This window comes from Sparus aurata, chromosome 11 (assembly GCF_900880675.1).
Source record: "Sparus aurata chromosome 11, fSpaAur1.1, whole genome shotgun sequence".
NCBI classification, from domain to species: Eukaryota; Metazoa; Chordata; class Actinopteri; order Spariformes; family Sparidae; genus Sparus; species Sparus aurata.
Window position 1 is genome coordinate 5,878,121 of NC_044197.1, and position 24,768 is coordinate 5,902,888.

The window sequence follows — 24,768 nt, forward strand, 5'->3', positions numbered from 1 at the left end:
AGGAGGCAAGACACCAACAAGGGCCTCTGTTTCCTTCAAGCATCGCCCCTCCCCTCCTCCGCTCTTGTTTTTCACTTTGCTCTCCTATAGGGACGGGGGGCCCTCTGTCGAACTTAACAGACCGCTCACAAAAGATCATCTCAGAGACTTCAGTCATAAACTTCTCAATTAACAACGCAGTCAATCTTCTATCTATCAGTGGGAGGGTGGGAGTTCATGCTTAAGGCACTCGGTGCAGCGCTGGGCCCGGTTTCCATGGAGTCATACCCAGCGACTCGACGCCACTGAGGCATGCCATTCTTCTCCCCGCTGCTGAAATGTGCGGCTTATTCTGACTCAGGCTATTGTGGGGCGCACAAGTGGCTCTCTGAGGAGCAGGGGATGGAGAGAGAAAGGGTGGGGTCAAGGTTCAAACCGAAAGGCTCCCATCGGGACTCCCTTTCTGTTATCAAATTTGTCGAGACACAAAAAGAGCAACAGTCTCATTCCCAAGGACATATTGAGGGAGAGAAAGGAGGTTATAGGACGGCCGCCTTTGTGTCGGAGCTTCAGTTCTTCCAAAGCTCAGCAGTCGAGCGCCCAGTCTTCACTCTGCTGCTGCACTGATTGTGTCAGCAGCCAGCCTTTTCTTCAACAAGTCCAATCACCGACAAGCTCCGAAGCTCAGGTAAGTCTCTTTATTTTACCTCAGATTTTCACGAAGCAGCAGAGATTTATTTGTACTTGCATTGAATCATTTAACTTTATTAAAAGTTTGGCACCACAGAGGGATTACTTCTATTGTTTTCATCAGATACACAGTATTTTAGTGTAAATCAGAAGATCCCCGACACTACTGTACATTAGCAGTGAGTGTTTATTCTGTACATGAGTCATCTAAATCTCAAAACAGATGCATGATTTTTAAGGATTTGGAGGAACACCAAGCGCACTCACATCTGATCCAATAACCAAATTTCCCATGTACTTTCTCCTGCTGTGGGTTTCACTGTGACGACTTTTGACAATGGCAGCTTGCACACACTGCGGCTGTCACAACAAATTGTTGCCCACTAATCTCTGAAAAGGACCAACGCCAGCGTGCTCCGTCTCCCCGCTGCCAGCGCTCTTCACATGTGAACGCCTGCGCAGATCTGCTCAGCCAGATCATTGTGATGAAGGCATATTTCAGGATTGCCTCTCTTTAGGATTATCCCTCTGGGATCCGTATAAATCGAAGCTTTTCCATTCAGCCGTGCCGCACCCGGGTTGTTATCCCTGCTGGGACTGTAACCCTTTTCTTCGGGGGGACTTGCGCTCCTGAATGCGCTCAGTCTGAGCCTTGGCTGAGAAATGCCCTTCGTTGTGGGTCTCACAGCTCCAGTAGGTGCAGGAGTCGAGCGCACACAAACACTGAACAGAACCACACCGCTACATCTGGCTGGTTCCTAATGGACCACATGTCTGGACAGAGAGCTGGTGAAATGGAGATTTAGGGATTTAGAGACAATCCCTTTCCCTTTTTGTTAAGGTGCCATTTAATCACATTTCACTGTTTGTTGAGCGGTTTTCATCGTTTATTTGGGAACCTCCCTTCAGCAATAGAAACATCTGGGGGATGACAAGTTCATCCCTGATACACATGTTCTGTTTTTCTTCCTCCACAAATTTCAAAGTGAAGCCTTTGTCTGAGATTAATTGTTGCTGTTCGTCCTCCCCGGTGACGTCTGTGTAGATGTTACAGCGCAGATAAAAACACAATTAAAGGAGTGGACATGGGAGCTTGCCAGAGTTGCCGAAGGGATGAAGGAGTGGGAGGTCATTTTTAAGGTGTGTCCACATAGTTGTCCAAAATTGGAAAAAAGACAAATATGCTATCCTGCGAGGAATTTTGTAAAATTATATTGGTTTATTTCATACTCAAAGTTCCAGGTTTCAAACTGTCACAGAGGGAGTGTGTGAACCAGATGTACAAGTAGCAGAAATTTGCAGGTTAAAATATTTGATTTAACACAACTATCCTTCCACAGGAAACTATATTTATACTGCATAAAGAAAATCTTTTTACTTACAAGTTGTAAAGTTAGATTTCATAGCATCCAAGTTTCTCCATGTTCAGTATAGTGATGTTTAATGTCCCTGATGAATTCTGTAGTCTCATTTAGCCACTTGTTAGCAACGACTGCTTTAAAAACACATAAACACGTTCTAATTCAATTGTAGGCCATTAAATTCACATCTTATGCCGTATAACAAAACGTGTAAATATGTAACCTGTGGTCTAACCAAAGCATTTAACCAAAAACCCATTAAAAAACCTGATTTCCAAGCTATAGGACTCAGCACTCTGCAGAAAGCTTGAGCCAGCAGCCGCTTAACTTAGCTTAGCACAAAGACTGGAAACAGGGGGAAACAGCTAGCCTGGCTCTGCCCAAAAAGTCCACCTGATGTCACATGATACCAAAAGTTGTCACAGTGCAGCTTTTTTGTGAAGACGAAACAAACAAAATATAACATGTTCACGAATTAGCTTTAGAGGGGCTTGTAGGCAAATGTTTTTGTTTTCTGGCTAAGCTAACTAGCTGTTGGCTTCTGCGTAACATCTAGTTTGCAGACATGAGCATTAATCACATCAAAATATTGGCCAGAAGTGAATAATAACATTAACAAAATATTACGCCGTGATGTAAACATTGGAGGCATATTTGATGACTTCATTTCTGCTAAGCTAGTGTCACAAAGTAAGGACCCGTAACTGATATATCTGAGAAATATCTTACATGTGATATGAAGGTTCTCAGTCATCCAGGTCTTGGTAAGTCTAAGTGCTTTATCACAAACTGGAGTCATCGTTTCACCTCCCACCCCATTCTGAGAAGTCCGGAACTGAAGAAGCCTCTTGGATGAGAGGTGAAACGTCTTCAAGAAACTGAAACACGTCCATTTTCTTACATTATCTCATGTAGACATTCCAGTGTTTACCTTGAGTAGCCTAGCTAAGTTTTAAGAGTCCCTGAGAGTTCCCCATTCAGCCAACATGAAAGAATTGCTGTCCAATCAGACTATGAGGCCAGATGAGCTGTAAAGGGAAGAAGAGGAGACTTCCTGAGTGTAAGGAGGAAGTCGAAACACTTGTCGCGGTCAGAATGAAGTAATTATCCGCCCCGGGGCCGAGTGCACACCGGCTGGACACAGGGACATCTATTGTTACCTTGTGAAGCTGGGCCACTGCGACCAAAACTCTTCCTGCTTATTGTCAGTGTGTGTGTGTGTGTGTGCGTGTGTGTGTGTGTGTGTGTGTGTGTAGAGTGGTGTGGCCCGGGGTTGGGCTGGTACGGCTTCCTGTCACTGAGGCAGTCTGCTGTCTGAATACTAACAATGAATTTCTTCAGAAATCAAAAACACTTGTTTCGAAAAGACATGACTCAAAAAAAACCCGACCTGACATGTAACCTGCAAACATACTGACGTCACTATGATGTAAATCAGGAGAAGTGTTTTTCAGTCATCCCTGAAAATGTTATTCATGATACATTTATAACATATAATATAATATTCATTCTGTTCCCTTAGCCGCCAAGATGGAGTCTGTTACAACGGAGCTGTCCTCCCTGCTCACCAACCAGTCGTCATCAAAGAGCTGTCCCACGGTGGACACGACCGTGGAGAACACCCTGTTTGGATGCTTCTACATCCTGGTTTTCTTCCTGGCGCTGAATGGTAACAGCCTGGCTCTGTGGATCTTCTCCCACCAGCGTGGCTCCTCCTCTCCGGCGAACATCTTCTTGATCCACCTGGCTGTGGCGGACTTGTCCTACGTGATCATCCTCCCGCTGAGGGCCACCTACCACCTCACCGGAGGCCACTGGCCCTTTGGCGAGGTGCCCTGCAGAGTGGCAGGCTTTTTGTTTTACGTCAACATGTACGCCAGCCTGTACTTCCTGGCGTGCGTGGCGGGGGATCGCTACCTGGCCGTGGTCCACGCCGTGAGGTCGCTGAAGATCCGCCGCGCTCGCTACGCTCACATCATCAGCTTCTCTCTGTGGGCCCTGGTTACCGTATCCATGGCACCGCTGCTGGTCACCCACCAGACTGCAGAAGTGGACGGCGTCACGGTGTGTCTGCAGCTGTACAGAGAGAAGGCCTCGCGCAAAGCTCTGATCTCACTGGCTGTGGCCTTCACCCCTCCTTTCCTCGCCACCCTGTCCTGCTACCTGCTCATCATTTGCAGCCTGCATCGGGGCTCCAGGTTGGAGCCGGCCCTCAAGCTGAAGGCCCTGCGCACCATCGGTCTGGTCATGCTCATCTATGTCGTCTGTTTCCTGCCTTATCACATGAGCAGGGCCACTTTCATCCTTGGCTACAACCATCCCGACGTCTCCTGCAAGACACGCAGAGGCCTGAGCCTGGCCAACCGCCTCACCTCCTCCCTCACCTGCCTGAACGGCACCCTGGACCCGCTCATCTACCTGTTTGGGGCGGAGAAGTTCCGCGGCACTCTGATGCGGTTGTTTTGCAAAGACAGCACCGGGATGTCAGGAGCCACCAGCGGAGATTTAAAGGGGACACATGAGAGCTCTGTGAGCGCCAAGTCTGAGTTTTGAGGAGGATAAAAACACGAGCTGGATCTGAAGCGCTGATTGATTCGGATGCATTTAACAACGCACAGAAACACGGATCAGACTGTCACCTGACTGCCTTTGCCTGACTGAAGGTTTGAGCTCCTTCTGCAATTTGGTCGATGCCACTGTAGTCCCCCCTTATGTTGAATTTAAGGCCCAGTTTCAGTGTCCACCCTGCACGTTATTCACAGACACTCTAACCCTAACCCTACCCTGTGTGAGTGCAGGAGGGTGTGAGGACTCCAAACACCACGTCAGGATCTGGAGAGCGCTGAACTCACACTACCTGGACACGGGGACATCATGTGTGAGACTCCTTTTACTTATGTAGTGTAGTGAATGTTGTTTGTTCTCCCTTTAATATTGGAAGCACTGTCAACTTATGGATGGTTTGCATAAAGAGCTCAAAAAGTCAACCAGTGAACCCTGATAGCTTTGAGTCATAAGGGTATTTTTCTCTGTGATCTCACTCTACCTGCCATCTGTTGACATCAACAGGCTTCATCTGCAGAACATATTTGTCTTAAAATGCTCAGAACATGAGACACGAGGCAGAAAAAAACGTTCCTTTTAGCAACAGCATTGCCAGATGTTGTATAATTACCATATCCGTATGATATTTTTACACTTTTGTATGATTAATCCAGAAGAAAGTGCTGTTATGTACAATAATTTGACCATTTTGTAAAGATCACATCAGCATCGTGCTGGATATGGGCTTTGAAGATGAACAGGATTCACAAGCACGGCTGGAAGGTGCTTTTGTATGCATCAGTAAGCCCAGTCTTTATCTTATTACCTTTGCTTATGGCCTTAACTGCGGTGATGTCTTGTAATTTAACGTTGTAACAGTAAACTACCACAAACATCTCCAGCTGATGGACGATGGAGACCCCATCACAGGTACATCAACTTGCTTTACAAAAAAAATGTGATGTCGGTAAATCCATGTCAAAAAATTGGTCAAAAATGTGACAACGACTTCAATAATTTACTCCAAAATACAACACTTTATTAGCTGTGGTGTGATAGTTAAACATTTGATCTGATTAGAAACATCCAGTACATTGTGGGAGCTTCGGTGAGAATCAAGCTGTAGATTTTATCAGCTTCATGCTGATGTGGGAAAATGAGTTGTGTGTTAAACACCAAATAATCAGTTATGTACATAGTCAACATTTTATGTATTTTTACTGTTTTGTATCCTATGCCAAATGTGATAAATACTCATTAATTAGCTTTTAATATCATTTGTTTTCGAAGGTGTTTTTAACTTTGCTAGCAGCGTTGTTCTCGTTGCTCTCTTTGCTCTCTTTGTAGCAGCGTTCGTGTTTCCCCTCAGAAACCGATACCTGCTTCGTTTTTGGTGCTAATTAGCAAATGGTAGCATCTCAACACCTTGAGCTGTGGCAGTGAAACGATTTTTTTTTTTTTATCTATGGAGGTTTCATATCTGAAAATAAATATAAATCTGTGACATCTTCTCAATGTAAAGTCTGTGGGCTGAGGGGGGACTTGTGGGCGGGGCCAGCAGGAGGAACTTCCTCATAACCAGGAAGTAAACATGGAAGCTAGAAACTTCTTGGCGGCAAAAGTTGCGTTCACTACCTAGCTCTATTTCAAACCTACCTGCTAACCAGCAGCATGTTAACATTTCTGTTGTGACCATGTTCACATGCTAATGTTAGCATTTAGCTCAAAGCACCACTCTGTGTTTTTTAAATGCACTTAAAACGGTATTTTATATGACTTTTTTTTTTTTTTTTTTAATTGCTGGAAGACACCAGCACTGTGTTTACTTTGCTTGTGCTAGACAAATCTTCACTGTACATAAATTCATCATTATTCAGCTCCCCAGCTATGCATTTATTGTTTCTATGATATTGCACTATTGCGTGTCAAAATACGAATCCCCTTGTCTGCAAAGGAAGTGACGTTTGAGACAGAAAGACAAGATTCACACTGATTAGTAAAAATGAGAGTTTATGTTCTTCGTGACTTTGAGTTATGTATAATAAACTTTTAATTGTTGTCAAAAAGACTGTAAAAGAAGCTTGACGGATGTTCCACTGTCTCACTTATATGTTAACATCTCACTCACATTTCATTCTTTCCTGTGTCAATAAAAAAAAAACTGCTTTTTAAAAAAAAATGGCGTTTTATAAAAGGTGTCATTTCAATTGTCGTCACTTGAAAGCAAAAGTATGATTTTCCGCCCTCCGTGCATGAGATCACGTCTTGTCTGAGACTTTTTCTCTGTGTGAAAGTGGGAAACCTATTTCAAGTGCAGGGCAGAAACCTCCGAGGTGGCAGTGACTTGTCACTGTGTACTTCTCTTTTTGTATCATGTGACCATGTTGTGGTTTGTGAGCAGCTTTTTTTCCTCCCCTTATTTTTGCAAGACTTCCTGTCCATCACATGAACACAGCAAGCCATTCTAAACTTGTATTTCCTGAACGTATACACTGCGTTTTAGAAAACACCTAGCGCTCGTGTTTCATATGAGACGATGAAACAGTTCGCAGTCGGTCCCAAGATAGGTGGGGTGAACACGGGTGCTTCTTTTTTCTAGATCAAGTGACAGAGAAGATTTGAGCATCACAAATGTGTCCAGAAATCAAAATGAGCTTCTTCTACTTTTAACTTATTCACAAGCACATACATCAGTAGAATTGTTTCACTGTAACATGTAAAAATCATCATATCTTCCTTTGGTTGCTACTTCCCTTTTTCACTTCTTCATGTTGTTGTTGTTTTTTTTTTGTTTTACAAATGGCTTCACTTTTTTCTAGCCGGTTTACATTAACAAGGTTTACTGAAACTAAAGAGGGAATTTTGGTTAATCATTAAGGCGATGTGATAAAGATTTCTACACAGCAAGCGAAAGTCTGCATTTCCATTTACAGCTCTGTGGGTCTGTCATGCAACAGGCAGCGCAGAGGCACCAGGGCCCTCCTCTCGTCACAAATGAGGAAGTTCTGAGCCGAGGTAGTTGCAGCCTCCTTTTTTACAGCTTGTAACAAGGGGATGAACAAGTGAAAGAAAGGACTTTAAAGTACGCACCATGAAAAGATGAAAATAGCCAGAAAGAAAAACTGAATCTACTCTGGTTTTGGTGGAATATCGTTCGGGGAGCAAAACTCTTGATTTGATTCTTGGGTGACAAACAGGATGCCAAGTTACCAACCTTGGTGTCATGGCAATATAACTCGATCCAAAGCTGAGGATCTACTTTCCAAAGCAGCCAGAGATGGAAGCTTCCTTATCCGGGCCAGTGAGTCCATACAGGGAGCGTATGCCCTCTGTGTTTTGTAAGTAGACGTTACTTGATTCTAACTTTTGCAGCGGCAGATTCATGAAGCGGACAATGATTATTGCGCCTTGTTCAAAAATCTTGATAACATGCAAAATAAGCTGTGTATGTCAACTTAATAGAGGAAAAACTGACATGGCATGGATGTTATAGTGAATATTTTTAGTATAAGGCTCAAGAAAAACAATTCTAAAGGTCATAATTTAAGCATTTTTATTGTAACAGGACTATAAGTTCAAATTTCCCCTGCTTGCAGTGTGCCATATATAATTTTTGCACATACGCGTTGCAACGCAAGACTAGTTCCCCTTTATTTGCATACTGTGCTGCCACAGAGTAACACCCTTTGCCCTCTGCAACTCACATCAATTTTCAGTGGCCAACCTTTTTTTCAAAATGCTATCCAGCCTGTTCTGATGGTATGCTGAAAACCCTGAATAAGAGCAGCCTGCATGTTTCTTCCACCTTACATATGTGACATGTGCATTCATTTATTTTAACCGCAGATACCAGAACTGTGTGTACACATACAGAATCCTGCCAAATGAGGATAAGAAGCTCTCTGTCCAGGTGGGTCGACAGTTTGACACAAGCCTCCACTATTTAGGTCCGAAGTCAGACAAATTGTTCTGATTGTAGAATTAAGTATTTACAGGGTTGGTGAAGGTAAATTGCTGTTTCCCCTCACGTACGAAAACTAAATGCAAGACAGCCTTTTTTAAGCATGCACCTGTTTCGTTGCAACCAAATTTAAAAACATGCCGTATTTTTAGACACATAAGCAACTTTGTAGCTTGTAGCGACGCTTTTAACAATGTGGTTAGCGTAGCTGTGCAGATGACTGTGTCATTCAAACAAACACTTTGGTCCAAACTAATCGTATTTACTGAGCTGTAATTAGCAGATACTATCATGCTGACACACTAAAGTGGGGAACATTGCACATGCTCATCATCAGCATGTTAACATTGTTGTTTTGAGGATTTAAGACTGTTGATATTAGCATTTAGCTCAAAGCGCAGCAATCAGAAGTACAGCCTAGAATGGGGAACACTCTGAAATGGGGAACACTGTACATGCTAATCATCAGCACGTTAACATTGTTGTTTTGAGGATTTAAGCCTGCTGACATTAGCGTTTAGCTCAAAGCACAGCAGTCAGAAGTAGAGCCTAACAGAGCAGCCGGCATGACTCTAGTCTTGTTCTTGAATCCATCACACTTTCATCGAAACGGAGCTGAGACAAGCTGTTCAACTATATTTTACATTGAATACTTTGAAGTGAGCTCCAGTCTGCTGTAAGACGTATCTGAGATTACATGGGAAGTAAAACTGAAAGAATCAGCGGCAACTGAGCAAAACATTTCAGTTCTGCTGAGGTCTGAGGAGAATGATGTGGCTCCTGTGATCTGCTCTCCAGGCATCCGAAGGAGTTCCTATCAGGTTCTTCTCTATGCTGCCTGAGCTGGTGGAGGCATATTACAGTCCAAACATGGGTCTGATCACGCATCTGCAGTACCCCGTCCAACGAGAGGAGGAAGCAGACGAGGAGCCAGGTCGAACAACTTCACTTCACCTGAATAGTGGCCTTCTTGTTGGATCCCTGCCAAAGATTCAAACCTTTAACATCCTGTACGTCTCCTTGTCCTGCAGAATCCAATGATCTTCCCCCACAACTTCCACCCAGGAACTTCTCACCCAACGATTTGAAAGACGGTGACCAGAAGTCCCCTGAATCGGCCTGCAAGTCTTTATCAGACACCTACCTGATGAGGCTACAGCATGTGGACTTGTCCTCGTACGGTCACATTTGTAAAAATTTGCACTGATGTAGCACAGCAAGTTGTAACTGTCCTCCGCCAGATAATTCATCATGCAATAATTTGAATAATACACGGGCAGTATATTGTGGGTACGATGTAATTATTCCTACGCTCATGAGCAGTGATTTGACACGCTGATGTGTTTGGTTTTCGCTATCTAGTAAGACGATGATGCGATAACAGTTCTCCCGTGTCACACACTCCAGAGTACCCGAGGAGTATCAAATGGCGATACAGGAATACTTCAGAAACTCAATCGTCTTGGATGCTGAACAAGTACAGAATGGTTGTCATAACCTCCCCGGGCTAAAGAAGCTAACATTGACAATCTGCAAGAATCTAAACAGGTACACTACCCAGTCTGACTAACACTGATTATATAGATACAATTCATAGTTCTAATGGGATACCTTGGGTCCTGGCGTTCATGTGGATGCCACTCGATGCGCACAACCCGTTTAAACTCCACTGCAGAACCAGAACAAGTACTCCCTGATGACAGTATGGTGACTGCTCTGGAATGTCCTGAGGAACGTGACAAAAAGCTCAAAGTTTGGAACTGACCTCAAAATTCCCCAGATCCCAATCTGACTAAGTATCTGTGCAACATGCCAGAAGAAGTCCTATCCATGGAGGCCCCACCCTGGATTGGACTTGGCTCTGACCCATTAAGGAGTGGACAAGGTGGGTCTCTTGACTCCTGTGTGCTGCGAGGTGGAGCACTCCATGGATCGAACCTCCTCTTACAGATCTCAAAGATGCTAAATCCGATTGGGATCTTTAGAATTTGGCAGCCAGGTCGACACGTTGAGCTTTTTGTCACATTCCCTGGGCTGAGGAACCCAAGGTATCCCAGCAGAACCGTGACCAGTCCAGAAATACTCAATTGTATCCACTACACCTGTTTAAATACGTCGTGTAGGGCTGATTTAATCATGTTCTGACTTTTTCGTGAGACAGTGAAATTTCCCGCGTCCTGCCGGCTCTGGAGGTCTTCCACAGAACGCTGGACCAACAGCTCTCCCCAGGGATTGGGCAGTTTGCAAAACGAGTGGGTGTCGTTCTTGATCATTCGTAACATAAATGGAGAACAATCTCTAGAGTGCTTATCATCGTGCATCATTTCCTTTATTTGCAGGTGTCTGCTGAATCAGGTCAATCTGTGTCCTTTAGGCTTGAGCAACTGACAAAACTGCTCTACTCATTAGAAGATAAGGTAATTTACAGTTTTACTCACTGACCGTGAATAATCTTGGTTTCTGACACACCAACAAGTGATGTCAGTTACAGACGACAATTGCACTTCTCTTTTTTTTTTCAGGCTAAAAGTTCTTTGTTTGAGTCTGTCGGCTATGAAGGCGGTCACAGGAAATCGCTCATACCGCCTGTTACGTTTGAGGTGCTTCTTTAAATTGGTTACCGTATTACAATGCATGCGAGTGTGATGACAAGACAAAGTCTGGAGGTTTGAGGTTTCATTTAATCAGTTTCCTCTTTCAACTGCAGGTCAAGCAAGACTCTCTGGGGATATCCATGAAGATGTTTCTCAAAGTGGATGTTGAAAGTGGGAAGCTTTACTTTAAGAAGTCGAAGGACGGGGCTGAAGACAAATACTATGTACACAACAAAAGTAAGAAATTGCATCGATCTGTTTCTTTATTCTTTTGTATTTTACAGCCACGTTAGCGATGTGGCTCTGGTGATGCTCTGGCTATTGGCTGTCATGAAATTTGGTTCATCATTCATTCATGATCCCCAGAGGATTAATTACACAGCACGGCGGCCCAGTGGTTAGCAGCGCCGGTGCCTCACAGGAAGGAAGTGTTAGGTGTGAAACCCAGATGGGGCTTTAACCCACAACTCAAGGACAAGCGTTTTGAGGTTAATAGGTCTTAAAATCTGGTGCAGGCAATAGTGTCTCCCTCAGGATTGGTACTTTGGTGATTCCCAATATCTTTTCTGGCGTGATCATCAGGTCATCTGGTCTTACTTTCTGTCATTTCTTTATTTCTGATTGCAAACATGTCAAACATCTGCACGTTCATAATCATTATAAGCACGTTAGCATTCTGTGTTAGCACGGCTGTAGCTCCTTGTTTTAGTCATCGACGCTGCTCGTTTTTAAAGAGAGTGATGTGATTCTTTTCCAGTCCTGCAGTTGGTGAAATCCCAGATAAAGCAAAATGTCAAACTTGTCATCGTGCTGGAGACGGAGAAAGAGAAGATTTTGAAAAAAGAGTTTGCGTTTGACGATGCAAAGGTAAATTATCCTGCTCCTGACTCACCCTAAGGCCCCTGAAGCAACATTTCATCGAGTCAATTATATTTAGGTAGCTCGTTAATACAAATCATTGCCTCAAGGGACAAATCATACAACAGTCATCAATCATATGACACTTTCTGTCCTTAAACAATCGTTTCAGATAAGGAAACGCTGCCGTAAAAATCCCCTTGATGGAGAAATCTATTAGCATGAATTTCATTAGCATCACACCCGGCGCTGTCAACACTTCTTGATTTAAATGTTTCTAAATTCTGAGCGGGGATTATGTGTCATCACCTTTTTTTCTCCAACTATTTAGAGGAGTTAGAGCTGTGAGAAAATGTGTTTTCAGGGGCTTTAGGTTTCTCAGTCACACGTATTTCATGAGATATAATGTTTAAATGCCTTCGTTTTGAGAACTCTGTTGTACTGCCTCGCCAGAAAAGGGAGGGGTTCTGCCAACTACTTCAGCAAATGAAGAACAAACACAGTGAAAAGCCTGAACCGGACATGATCACGGTGTTTGTGGGCACCTGGAACATGGGTAACAACGCTGACGTCTGACACGCTTTGAATGAATTTTTATTTCCGGGTAGATAACGTAACAACGCAGTCAAATATTCTTGATAAACCTGCAGGAAACGCCGGTCCTCCCCACAACATCAGCTCGTGGTTTCAGTGTAAGGGCCAGGGGAAGACGCAAGACGACACGGCGGATCACATCCCGCATGACTTTTATGTCATCGGGACTCAGGAGGATCCTTTGGGAGAGAGGGAGTGGGCTGACACGGTGAAAGGCGTCCTGAGGAACATCACAAACATCAGCTTTAAACAAGTGCGTGACTCTGACAAAGCTATAAAGTCAAACACTGAATGCAGGTGCGGAGCAGAAATGCATCGTAACGTCTTCTAACATCCAGGTGGCGATTCACACTCTGTGGAACATTCGGATCATCATCCTCGTCAAGCCTGAGCACGAAAACAGGATCTCGCACATCTTCTCAGACAGCGTGAAGACGGGGATCGCCAACACTCTCGGTAAGCAGTTCCACTTCTCCACAAGCCGTTTAATGACCTGCCATAAGAGTTCATTGGACAAATTACCCATCAGTGCTCACTGTGACGTTTAATTGTAGGAAACAAGGGAGCAGTGGGAGTGTCCTTCATGTTCAACGGTACATCTTTTGGCTTTGTCAACAGTCACCTGACCTCCGGAAGTGAGAAGAAGCTCAGGTGAGCAACATGATCCTCTTAAACAAAGCCACATTTAAATGTATTAGTAAACTTACATATGGATATAACCAAGGTTGTAGTTTCAGCAGGGCGATTCACTTCTCAAAATTACATTTTTGTCCCTATTCTTTTTTTTTTTCTGTTTCTGTTTGATGAACTGAATGAGGACTTTAACTGCCAGTGACGGCTTCACTGTAATTGTAATGCATGTCTCTTGTCCTTGATGAAAACAAGAAACATTCATATAATAAAGATGTCGATAATGTTACAATAGTAGAAACGTGGCGTTTAAGCAAAAACTAGCTAACTTTGTTATCATTAGCTTTCATTTGTGAGGATAAATGTTACAGCTGCAGCTCACAGTCGAGCTACAGCAGCATGCAGTGCAGCATATGGATGTTTAGCTTAGCATGCACTGGCTAGTGTAGTTTTATGACAGGAGTTAGCTTCAGTTGATAGCTAACTGAACAGCTTAGTGCTCAGTGTTTAACCGCCACTGTTTTTCTAAAGCTAGCTAGCAGTTAGCATCACAGACGTTGAACTTTTGCTTTTTACCAGCTGATTTGAAGTAAAAGGAAAAGTATAAAGCTTATATTGTTTAATTTTTACACTCCAGCTAAATTTTTTAAACTAAGGCTGCTATAAGTCCTGCAAACAGCTTTGTTCAAAAAAGTAATATTTCTTTTACTTACTTCCAAAACGCAGGCGCTGGTGTTTGTATCGTTTTTGTCCACTGGGGGCGCCAAAATCAACAAGACAAAAAATGATGTTTCTCGTAGCTGATTTTAGCAAATGTATTTGGTTACATTTTCTTTTACTTTTAGTAGCTTTTTTTTCAGATTTGGGGCACTATACCACCACCTTTGCATGTTTTTGACAGAATAATTTCATCCATCTGTATCTCAATTTACAGTTAGCCTTCCAAAAGTAGCCAAAAATCAGTCAAAGATAAGGCACACATGCACACAGACACACTTATGTTCCACCATTTCTATCATCATGAAAATTATTATTTATCATAATCAATTATCCTTATTTGACAAAGTGATATAAATGTATATATAAATGCAGAAAAAAGTGTTAACATTTTATTTTGTTTTTTACTTAATTATCTATTTTTGTTGTTGTTGTTGAGCCTCTTCATCAACAAACCCTAATTCTGAAACCTACATGTTTAGATATAAAATACAAGAATGATGTGTTAAAATAAAAACATATATATATTAAATAAAATGCTGTGTAATTTCTGAACTCACTGGATGTTCTTGCAATAAATGTTGCTGTATTTGCAGACGCAATCAAAACTACATCAACATCCTGCGATTTCTGAACCTCGGAGATAAGAAGCTCAATCCATTTGACATCACACATCGCTTCACTCACCTCTTCTGGCTCGGTGATTTGAACTACCGCGTTGAATTCCCGTCTACAGTAAGTTATAGATTGTATCGTGAAGCCTAAAAACACATGATACGATGTGGCATTCTGTATATCTAGCACCGAATAATCTACTGGTGTAGCGCTGTCACTTGTTTCTGTCATTATCAGTCTTCACAATGATGTCGTGCAGATTCATAAACACGTGATCTTTTTATGAACAAGATTTGTCTTGTCAGTGCTAAAGAGCTGCACGCTGATTGTCAGGTGACGCAGGAAAAGTCACTTCTCTGCACTGTTTCCCTTCACAGGAAGCTGAGTATATCGTGACAAAGATCAAACAGCAGCAGTACCAGGAACTTCTCAACAAAGACCAGCTGAGTATGGAGAAGAACGATGGGAAGGTCTTCTTGCATTTCGGTGAGCATGTCATCAGACATACAGCAAAGTGTGAAAACTTAGCTTGTGCTGTATGTGATTTGCTGTGTCCACTCTGCTTGATGCATTCATTTATTGTCAGCATATAATTCTTAAACTTTATTTTCTCACTGTAGATGAAGAGGAAATCACGTTTGCACCCACATATCGCTTCGAAAGGGACACCCGAGAGAAGTATGCCTACACCAAGGCCAAAGCCACGGGGGTAAGCTCATGTTCAGTCAGATGTCTTCTACAGCTTGTACGGCTCCTTTCAGTCACCATGGTGCAAAGACAAAGCGATGACAGCATTGAACTCAAATGTCAGTTGACACAGAACATGTTATTTGCTTTCAGGTATCTAACTGGAAAAGTCTGGCTCATACTGTATCTATAAATGTGTTTTACTTATGTGTGTGATGAATTTACCTCTACAGACAAAATACAATTTGCCCTCGTGGTGCGATCGTGTCCTGAGGAAGTCGTACCCTCTGGTTCATGTTGTCTGCCAAGCATATGGTGAGTAATTCCCCTTCGACATGCAGATTTCCTAATGTGGTGTGAATTCAACGGAAACTAGAGACCTGCTAAACATGCAAAACCTAGAGCTTCACTCATAAATCAGCCAGGCCGATAATGGAATTAAGTTTTTCTTTCAAGGAAAATAAGATTCTCTCCAAAATTAGTACTGACTGCATTTCATAGTTTTTTCTGTCTCTCTGCTGAATCGATCTTTATCCTTTGTTTTCAAACTGTTCGTAATGAGTCCAACAGTTTTATGAGTGCAATAATGCATTCCAAAAACTGGTGCCTACATTACCCATAATGCACTTTAGCCACTGAGTGACATCACTGGAGGCAATCTATCAGATTATGTGCAGCTTCCTCTGGAGACAAAAAAGACTTTAAACTACTTTTTCCACATACGTACTAGTGAAAACACACTTTAATGTAATGCAAATTTGCTGGATTGCTCCTTTAATGATATTTTATAAGACGGATTAATTCAGCCAAACTTCCTTCCTGGCAGGGTGCACTAATGACATCATGACAAGTGACCACTCGCCGGTATTTGCCTCATTTGAAGTTGGAGTAGCCTCACAGTTCGTCTCCAAGCAAGGTATGACCATCTACGTCTCACTGGAGATGACTTAGTGTGATCTGCTCCGAAATTCTAGTTTGACATGTAATGTCTTTGTTTCAGATCTAAACAGCGCGCCCCAGGGTGGGATACAGATCATGAACTGTGTGGCCACCTTGTCGACAAAATCCAAGACCAAGTTCTTCATTGAATACCACTCCAGCTGCTTGGAGAGTAAGTTTTTCCGTCTGCATGGTCGACCGTATCACACTGGATTTTGTTGTAATCTGCTTTAAAATGTGCCGAGATTATCAAAATATTCTTCTCCATGTCTACAGGACCAGTCAAGACTTCAGAGGGAGAGAACAGTGAGCACTCAGACGGGTCGATAAAAGTTTGGTTTGGAAACCAAGTTGAGGTAAATTTGAAAAAGAAGTAGGAACTGCATTGTGGAATATGACGTGTTGGCAAGCAGTCCTCATTTGTCGTCTTTTCTATCTGTTCAAGCTCACCCCGATCATCTCTGACCCCGAGTACCTTTTGGACCAGCACATCCTCATCTGTGTGAAGTCGACAGACGCTGACGAATCCTACGGTATTGAACTAACGTACAGCTTACACTTCATAATGCAGACGTATGCCCTGAGCAGGACTCACAGTTTTGTGTTGTCTTCTTCCTAAAGGAGAGGGTTGTGTTGCCCTGCGAGCCGCCCAGATCTGCTACACGGAGTTTCAGATCACGCTGACTCACCACGGAGAGAAGACGGGCACACTGACAGGTGGCATCCAGTTACAAACCTCTGAGGTCAAACCCACTGAGAAGTTATACGGTGAGTCAGGAAATTCAGCGCAGGACTTACTTATTAAAGGTGCAATGTGTAAGATATGGCCAGAATCTTAATTTGAAAGATGAGCGAGCATTATCAACATGTAAAGAAACAACAGTGACGTTACGTCAAACACGTTTCTGTACTGCGGTGCAGAGATGTCTACTGAAGTTAGCATGCTAACCAGCTAGCCTGTACCCTATTAAAATACAACTTTGCACCTCAAGAGTCGGATAGCCCCAATAGTTTCACGTGAGAGATGTATCCGAACAGGGAATTCTCTACTTTTTAAAAGCTGCTAAACAAAATAAACTTATAAAACTCTTGAGAAAGGAAATACTTTTACAACTATGTCTCTTATTAATCAATAGCATACAGCTGAAAACCTTTTGAATTCAAGTTTCTCTGTTTTACTGAATTAAGACCAGTGCAATAGCCCAGAAAAAACAAACAAACACTTCATTCAAACTTGACAGACACAAAATAAAACAGTCTTGGTTTCTCTATCCACAGTCATCTTTGATTTGGTGCAAAAAAAGAAAATCCTCAGTTAATGTCCGACTCCCTCCAACCCTAAACAGAGCTGTTGTAAATCGCCTCCATACTGTCCCCCCTGTCATTGAATTGGCCTCCGTTGGTCCAGTGTCTGGCTGTGTTTCGCTGGGAGGTTGCTGCTGTGTCCGTTTTCTTTGCCCATAATCATTAACCAACAGGCAGATTAACTGAGCTAACTAGCTATGGGCAGCTAGCTACGGCAGAGTATAGTGAGCAGCACTTTACTCTGTTGATATGCTGCCACATGATTGTTTGCAGTGACCTTCAGCAGGTGGCTAATCTTTACACATGGCACCTTTAAAGGCTCTCTGTTTTAATTCTGGTACTATCGGTACATTTTTCCTCTGCTCTCAGATTTCATCAAAGTGGAAAGGGATGACACCGTCACCTCAAGAGGGAGAGGCAATGACTTCAACAAGTAAGACATTTTTTTAAATCTTCAAAATATCTCAAACACAATGTCTGGCTGTGATATCTAAATTGTCTGGCTGTGATATTTTCTGTCTTCTGTTTGGCAGGTGTTCCGTCACCCAAGCACATGATATTTCTAACCCCAACTACATGGGAATGTCATTCCAAAGGGAGGTGATAGATAAAGGTTGGAGTTACAGCATGCCACCAAAGAGTCTTCCACAAGGGTGTAAAGACTCCAAGAAGGGTGGCTATGATGTGGGCACACGCAGTCCAACGGTAAAAGCTGCAAATCCAACGTAAGTGCCTGTTTCTCATGTGTTCAATCTTTGGATTCAGTAGAAAGTGAAAACAGAAACCTTACTGACAGATTCCTTGTTTCCCAGTGGCGAGGGTGAAAAGTCAGAGATGTTCGACAATCCGTTATACGGTTCAATGGGAAAAGGACACGGCCGGGGGAAGGACCAAGACCATCAGCCGAGAGACCACCTCACACCTGTAGATCAGAACTTCAAAACAGCAGACGGAGAAACCGAGCGCCCCCCGGTTCCCACCCCACGCAACCGCTCCTTCACCTACTCTGAGACCAAACCTCAGCCTCCAACCCCTGTCACCTCGCATCCGTCAATGCAGAAGAAACCAGTGGTGCCCTCGCACTCGGAAGGGGGAGGGTCAAGCATGCCCCGACCTCCTTTACCTTCCAAGTACCGGGCTGAGCCCCCGGTCACCAAACCCAGAGACTACAGAGACAGCTCCGAACTCCCCATCAAACAGAGACTGCCTGCAAGACCTGGCCAGCCTCTGCCCCACCAGAGACAGTGAGGAAAACTCAGTGTAAGAATCAGATTCCGCTGCAGATTGTAATATATATGATAATAAGAAGTCTTTGTCTTTCTTTAGCGCCTCCTGATGTTCTCAAGATGGGCCGTTCTGTGGAGTGCGACCAGGCTGCGGCGATGGTCGACACGGACTGTACAGCTTCCTGCAGCACTGCATTCTTTTTGGAAACATAAAACACACCGAGAAAAGGCTTCAGTCAGTCACTGTCCTGACAAATGTATCACATAAAAGTGACTATTCATCTATAATAAATTAAATAGTTAATGATTTTAGGGAATGTGCATGTCCAGGAGACTGATGCCCCTCTCATGTATGCTAGATATGATGCTACAGCCAGCTACCTTAGCTTAGCATTAAGACTGTGAAAAAAGGTAAGCAGCTAGCCTGGCTTTGTCTAAATGGAAGGAAAACCAGGCAATAAGCACCTCTAAAGCTTATGAGTTAGCATGTCAGCTAGCTGCTTCTGTTTATAGTCTAAATGCTAAGCTAGGCTAAGTGTTTCCTGGCTGTAGCTTCATATTTCATCAAATTCTCAGGAAGAAACGAAGAAAATCATCGTCCCCAAAAGTGTCAGACTTCTTCTTCCAGAGGACTAAAACCTTAGAGACACATCTCCAGACTTCATTTCTACTACGCTCGCATTAAACCGTGAATTAAACTCTGCTTATAAATAACTCTGTCACGTTTCATGTAGAGTTTTACACTATAGCCAGTAGCTAACGAATGTTTACCGCACAGTATTATCTTAAACAGACATTGACATGTTTGCCTTGAAGACGTACAGTTAATGCTGTTTTAAATTCAAATATCAGCTCAGTTAAACGTTGTTGTTGTTTTGGATTTCTTTCTCACAGCTTCATGTTACAATCCTGTGAAACTTTGAATAAATACCTGTGTAAGTCTGCATGAGTGCTGCAATACTCAAGTCATTTAACTCCCCCTGCTGTTGCCTTAAATAACTGCATGCAGAGTGAGACTGCAGACATGAGACATTGTACTTCATGATATCGGACAAATATCTCATCATAAACACCTACAAGTTATTTTGTTCCGTCAGATGTGAGTGAAGCTGAGTGGACTTTTTTAAAAGGGTGAACATCGGGGATCATGAGCCAAAAGAAGACATTTGCATTTGTGAAACAAAATTTGCATCCCTCAAAATTTTACTGGATAATTGTAGAACTATAAAAATAACTTGGTTACTTTTCTTTGTCTTAACACATGGAGCCACTGATGATGGGTAACCTACTCGCAAGTAGGTTATTACCTCATTGTAGCAGCAGCAGTGATGGAATGTAACTAAATACATCTTAGTTACATTCCAGTATTCTAGGCATACTGGAATTCTACAATTCTGAGGTTGTATTTGTTTTTAATTAAGTATTGCAATTATCTGCTACTTTATATTTTTACTCTGCTGCATTTTGGGGGGGAAATACTGTACCTTTGCTCCACTGCAGTTGGTAACTGTAGTAACAAGTTACTTTACAAATTGAATGCTGCATCAGGGCCAAAGTAGCACATTTTTAGATTAATATATTTGATGGAAAATCAGGTTTACAAGATTCCAGTAATCAGAAAAATGCTGAATATCCGATCTGACAGACTGACATACTTGTACTTTTGATATTACATTATGTTTAATATCCAGTGATGGAATGTAACAAATATTGAGGTACATCTAGAGTTAAATTACTACTTGAGTGATTTCATATTCCACTCCACTACATTTTTAAAAAGCAAATACTGCACTTTACTTCACCACATTTAATTGATAACTTTAGTTTCTAGTTACTTTGCAGATTGCATGTGACAGCAGGGCCCAAAAATTTTATTTAATCAGCAAAATTATTTAAAATTTGAATAATCACAAATATGCTGAACATGGCATCCAAAAATCGCCTTATCGATAATTTTCTGACCAGTAATGAACAGTACTGCACATATACATGTATGTGTAATTTACTTTTACTTTGTAATCTGTTACTTTTTTTAAAGCTTTTGATATTTCAATACTTTTACTGATTCTGGGTACTTTTTGAAACACCGTTAATATCAGATGCTATAAGACTTTTACTCATGCTCTATTCATGTACTACTACATTACCCAAGTACGACTCTGGGTACTTTTTACAAGTTCATTGAATCCTGAAGTCTTTAAAAGACTTTGGGGCCTCTGTAGTTTTTGATCCAGCAGGTCTGAGCTGTGTAGTTAATGACAGCAGACCAACAGATGAACACATAGAGAGCCATGACACACTCTCCTGCAGCTTCTGCCTCACAGTGACGATATCTATCAAGCGTCCACGTGTTGTCCGGCTTGTAAACATTGAGCGCCCCTCTGGCTCCCCCTCGTGGAGCGGGTTTGTAACTGCACTCTGGTGCGGCACCGTCGCATGAATATGACGCAGCGTTACTCGTCATCAACAGCAGACACACTACCGCAAGACAGCAGCAGCAATAATGGTGAGAAAGAAACTTGAATGTATGAATTTGTTTCATACATTTGACACCAAAAATGTCTCATGTGATAATTTGCTGAGACGTTCAATGACCCGCAGCTCTCCGTGTCGCTTTACGTGCTTCAAGTTAGCTAACTGTGTACATCCTGTGCCGTGCTCTGTAATGTTAGCATGATGCTAACATTAGCGCTATCGTTTCGTTGTGTTTTTCAGCTTTTCTACTCGTTTTTCAAGTCGTTGGTGGGGAAGGATGTGGTGGTGGAGCTCAAGAACGACCTGAGGTAAGTTTTCTTCGGCTAAACTGAGTACATTTGTAATATATTTGGGTTTAGCCTCCGTTAAAGTTAAGCTAGTTATAATAGCGGTGCTGGAGGATGTGAATGATGGAGGCTCAGATTCAACAACTGTAAACACGCTGTCTTGTTTCTGTGTGCAGCTGTAAATAGTATTAGAAACAACGAATAACTTACTTTGCCTTTAAAAAAAAAATGTTTTTAAAGTAAAGATCTGTCCATAAATGTCAATAATAACTTTTGTTCCAATCTGTCTATCTTCAGCATCTGTGGGACGCTTCATTCTGTGGACCAGGTTGGAAATGATTTATTTTCTGAAAACAAAGTCCTTCAGATGTTTTATTTTTCTATCCAACTGCCCAGTTATGACTTCTAATCTTTTAATCTCACTTTTCTCTGCTTGTGTGCTTCAGTACCTGAACATTAAGCTCACAGACATCAGTGTCACAGATCCAGAGAAGTATCCACACATGGTAGGTTTCATCATCTGGCATCTTCTCTGTCAAGATATCTGAAAGAGAGAAGTTCACCTTAAAAAGAAAATCCAGTCATTTTCTGCTCGGCGCTATTCATATGGAAAGTTAGGTGAAGTCTTGCAGCCCGCAAAACATTTCTGGAGCTTCACAGAAAAATGCTGTCGCTGCCTTCTCCTAAACAACTGAAGTAGATGGGGACTTGTTTTAAAAATGATAATCAGCAGTCGGAAACAAAACATGAAATGGATCCATACAGCTCGTCCAACTTTATCCAAGTCTCATGAAGCTCAGAGATCCCAAATTGATTTAAACTCCATTATTTGCACCCTCGTTGTACAGTTGCTAAGCATCACGGTGGTGATTAAGGCGTAATGAAGGGCCTAAAAAAAGTCTTTGTGATCTCGAGGCTTCCCAAGAGTGCAAGTCAAGGTTTTTATTTTTTTTTCGGTTGTTTAATTTACATTTTAAAGAAGTCCCCATCTACTTCAGTTGTTTAGGAGAACCCTATTGTGAATCTTTAGAAATCTTTTGTGGACTACTAAACTCCACCTGACTTTCCATCAGCATGAGGTTGAGTAGTTAGTGACCTATGTTTCGTTTTTGGGTGACGTTATGCTTTAACTTAAGCTTAAAGTTCTGTTTGAGATTCCGTATATCTGGGTCTTATTTTAACAGCTCAATGTCACAAGCTTATTTTGCATCATTCGTAAGTTTGAACTCATTTTAACTACTTGATGTAATGTTTATTAACGTTTTATTACCTTGATACCTCAGGAGTTTAAGGAGAATTGCTTACAAACACAATTATGAAGTGATGACGCTTCAGACTTCTATTACTGAAAGTCATTTTTAACTCCTGTGTGTGGGCTCAGAGACCCCGGCTTTAAATCTCTGGTAAATAAAGGAATTTCTTGAATCCTAATGTATCCCCACATACAGTATGTGTGTGAAATGAGTTCCCACAGAGGTACATGTGACAATTCAAGGAAAACTAACAGACTGTATGTATGAGACATGCTCATACTAAAGGAATATTTTACCATATAAAAAAGGCCATACATTATGCATAGCATAGGACATACATAGCATAACATGTTTATTATATATTAATTGTTATGATTATTTGTATTATTTTTTGTTATTGCAGTTCGTGTTGCACCTTTATCAAAGGTGCTGGCTGAGTTTCTTTCAAAGTAAAATATGAAATTATATATATTTTAATGTTTTAGTGAGGTCAGAAGAAGAAAAAATGTGAGCTTACAATTATTATTATTATTATTATTATTATTATTATTACACCCCAAATGATGGGAAAGTAAACCCATCTTCAACAAAACACTCATGAAAAAATAAAGCGAGAAACGTTAGGAGCTATATCACAGATCCTGCTTAGTTAAAGCTGATTTATAGCTTCTCCAAGACTCTGAATGATGTTTATCTTCACAACGTGCAATGTCTCGTTTCAATCTGCTGCAGCTGTCAGTGAAGAACTGTTTCATCCGTGGATCTGTGGTCCGGTACGTTCAGCTACCTGCAGATGAAGTTGACACGCAGCTGCTGCAAGACGCTGCGCGGAAAGAAGCAATGCAGCAGAAGCAGTGATCGACCTGCCGGGTGGGGTTTATGTAGTCCGGGGTGGGGGAGGGGGAGGGATTTTTGTGACGGAGAATAATGAATAGTTTGAGTTCCGATCTAAGTTCATTTAAAGAAAATACATTTTGTGCAGCTCCTGTAATTAAACAGTGTTGGTCATTTTCCGGTACTGACGAGAGGATTTAATTGCATTCCTGACATTGGTGATCAATAATTTGAAAAGCAGCAGTTATTGGAAATGGTCTTCACCTCTCAGGCCGTGTAGAAGGCTTCATTTGATACTGTCATTTGTTAGTAAGTAATCAAACGCAATAAGGTTTGAGCCCAGCAGAGGTAAAGATCTGATGAAGTGTTTTTGTTGCAAGCACTGTTGCTAATCTTTAAAAAAAAAAAATGCAACGTTGGATTTTTTTTTTTACACCACTTCAAAATAAAATGCTATTTTATTTATGTTCTGATCATGTGATTGTCATTTAGTCTGGTTTTGTTTGTTTGGTTTTCTGTTGAAACTTGTTTTAGTTGTTGGCCTTTATTGAATTATCCATATTGGAAGACAGATATTTTGTGACTGTTTTCATGAGAAATAAAACTGAAACTCTCATGGCCTCTCTGTGCTGGTCTCCAGATCAGAATACTGAGATGATGGTAAAAAATCGTTTCAGTGTATCATGAAAACACACCATAAACTGACTTCTTGATGTGCTGGAGAAGTTTAGACTATAGTTTAATCAGGGTGTCTGCAGGTCCTTAAAAAAAATCTAAAGTGTTAAATTCAGTACTATAGATATTTTGCCATTCGTCTTCAATCTAAATTTGTGATGTTTTAACTGGCACCAACATTTAATCCGATTTCATTGATTAACCTCAACATCAGGCTCCTCTATGTGAAACTTTCTGATGATAGAAATCTTTAAAACAATTGACATGTATCAGTCACTTTTTAATGAGTGGATTGTAACGTGACATGAAAAATGAGACCTTCGCCGTCTCGGTTGTCTGTGGACGACCTGTTTAAGTTGCTGCTGGACTGGATTTCTCTGTGAAGGACTCGGCTCTGGTTTTCTGCGACAGTCCATAGGATGCGACGTTATGCACATTCTCGAGCACCTTTGTCTTAGTGCCTCTCTGTGCTCCGCCAACAGAGAGCAACAGCAGATAACAACAGTTTAGAAATGGAGTCCATTCACATAAACTTACGACTGGT

At 41.9% G+C, this 24,768-nt stretch overlaps 3 protein-coding genes across 3 annotated transcripts; all 3 read left to right on the top strand.

Annotated features, from left to right (window-relative positions):
• The first annotated feature begins 98 nt into the window (after nucleotides 1-98).
• gpr17 (G protein-coupled receptor 17) lies at nucleotides 99-6,743 on the top strand. Its single transcript, XM_030432151.1, has 2 exons — nucleotides 99-667; nucleotides 3,553-6,743. Exon 2 carries the CDS (start codon nucleotides 3,561-3,563, stop codon nucleotides 4,581-4,583), a length of 1,023 nt encoding a protein of 340 aa, XP_030288011.1. The 5' UTR covers nucleotides 99-667; nucleotides 3,553-3,560; the 3' UTR covers nucleotides 4,584-6,743.
• Nucleotides 6,744-7,570: 827 nt separating this feature from the next.
• inpp5d (inositol polyphosphate-5-phosphatase D) lies at nucleotides 7,571-19,646 on the top strand. The gene is made up of 27 exons (XM_030434436.1): nucleotides 7,571-7,912; nucleotides 8,421-8,484; nucleotides 9,334-9,469; nucleotides 9,567-9,711; nucleotides 9,943-10,083; nucleotides 10,697-10,787; nucleotides 10,875-10,952; nucleotides 11,058-11,135; nucleotides 11,243-11,366; nucleotides 11,887-11,996; nucleotides 12,441-12,543; nucleotides 12,638-12,834; nucleotides 12,920-13,037; nucleotides 13,136-13,232; nucleotides 14,525-14,663; nucleotides 14,921-15,029; nucleotides 15,164-15,252; nucleotides 15,464-15,545; nucleotides 16,057-16,146; nucleotides 16,231-16,341; nucleotides 16,446-16,525; nucleotides 16,615-16,702; nucleotides 16,791-16,937; nucleotides 17,844-17,907; nucleotides 18,008-18,199; nucleotides 18,287-18,718; nucleotides 18,801-19,646. The coding sequence occupies exons 1-27, from the start codon at nucleotides 7,773-7,775 to the stop codon at nucleotides 18,808-18,810; spliced, it is 3,255 nt and encodes a 1,084-aa protein (XP_030290296.1). The 5' UTR covers nucleotides 7,571-7,772; the 3' UTR covers nucleotides 18,811-19,646.
• A 1,433-nt stretch (nucleotides 19,647-21,079) lies between these two features.
• smx5 lies at nucleotides 21,080-24,162 on the top strand. The gene is made up of 5 exons (XM_030432355.1): nucleotides 21,080-21,206; nucleotides 21,416-21,483; nucleotides 21,760-21,790; nucleotides 21,909-21,968; nucleotides 23,448-24,162. The coding sequence occupies exons 1-5, from the start codon at nucleotides 21,204-21,206 to the stop codon at nucleotides 23,571-23,573; spliced, it is 288 nt and encodes a 95-aa protein (XP_030288215.1). The 5' UTR covers nucleotides 21,080-21,203; the 3' UTR covers nucleotides 23,574-24,162.
• The last annotated feature ends 606 nt before the right edge of the window (nucleotides 24,163-24,768 follow it).

Excerpts from the sequence above, each read along its gene's own strand:
- gpr17 (XM_030432151.1), top strand. The coding sequence starts at position 3,561 with ATGGAGTCTGTTACAACGGAGCTGTCCTCCCTGCTCACCAACCAGTCG.
- inpp5d (XM_030434436.1), top strand. The coding sequence starts at position 7,773 with ATGCCAAGTTACCAACCTTGGTGTCATGGCAATATAACTCGATCCAAA. Across the intron at positions 8,485-9,333 it reads ATAAGAAGCTCTCTGTCCAG|GCATCCGAAGGAGTTCCTAT; the intron begins GTGGGTCGACAG and ends TCTGCTCTCCAG. Across the intron at positions 15,253-15,463 it reads CCAAGGCCAAAGCCACGGGG|ACAAAATACAATTTGCCCTC; the intron begins GTAAGCTCATGT and ends TTACCTCTACAG.
- smx5 (XM_030432355.1), top strand. Across the intron at positions 21,484-21,759 it reads GAGCTCAAGAACGACCTGAG|CATCTGTGGGACGCTTCATT; the intron begins GTAAGTTTTCTT and ends GTCTATCTTCAG. Across the intron at positions 21,969-23,447 it reads CAGAGAAGTATCCACACATG|CTGTCAGTGAAGAACTGTTT; the intron begins GTAGGTTTCATC and ends AATCTGCTGCAG.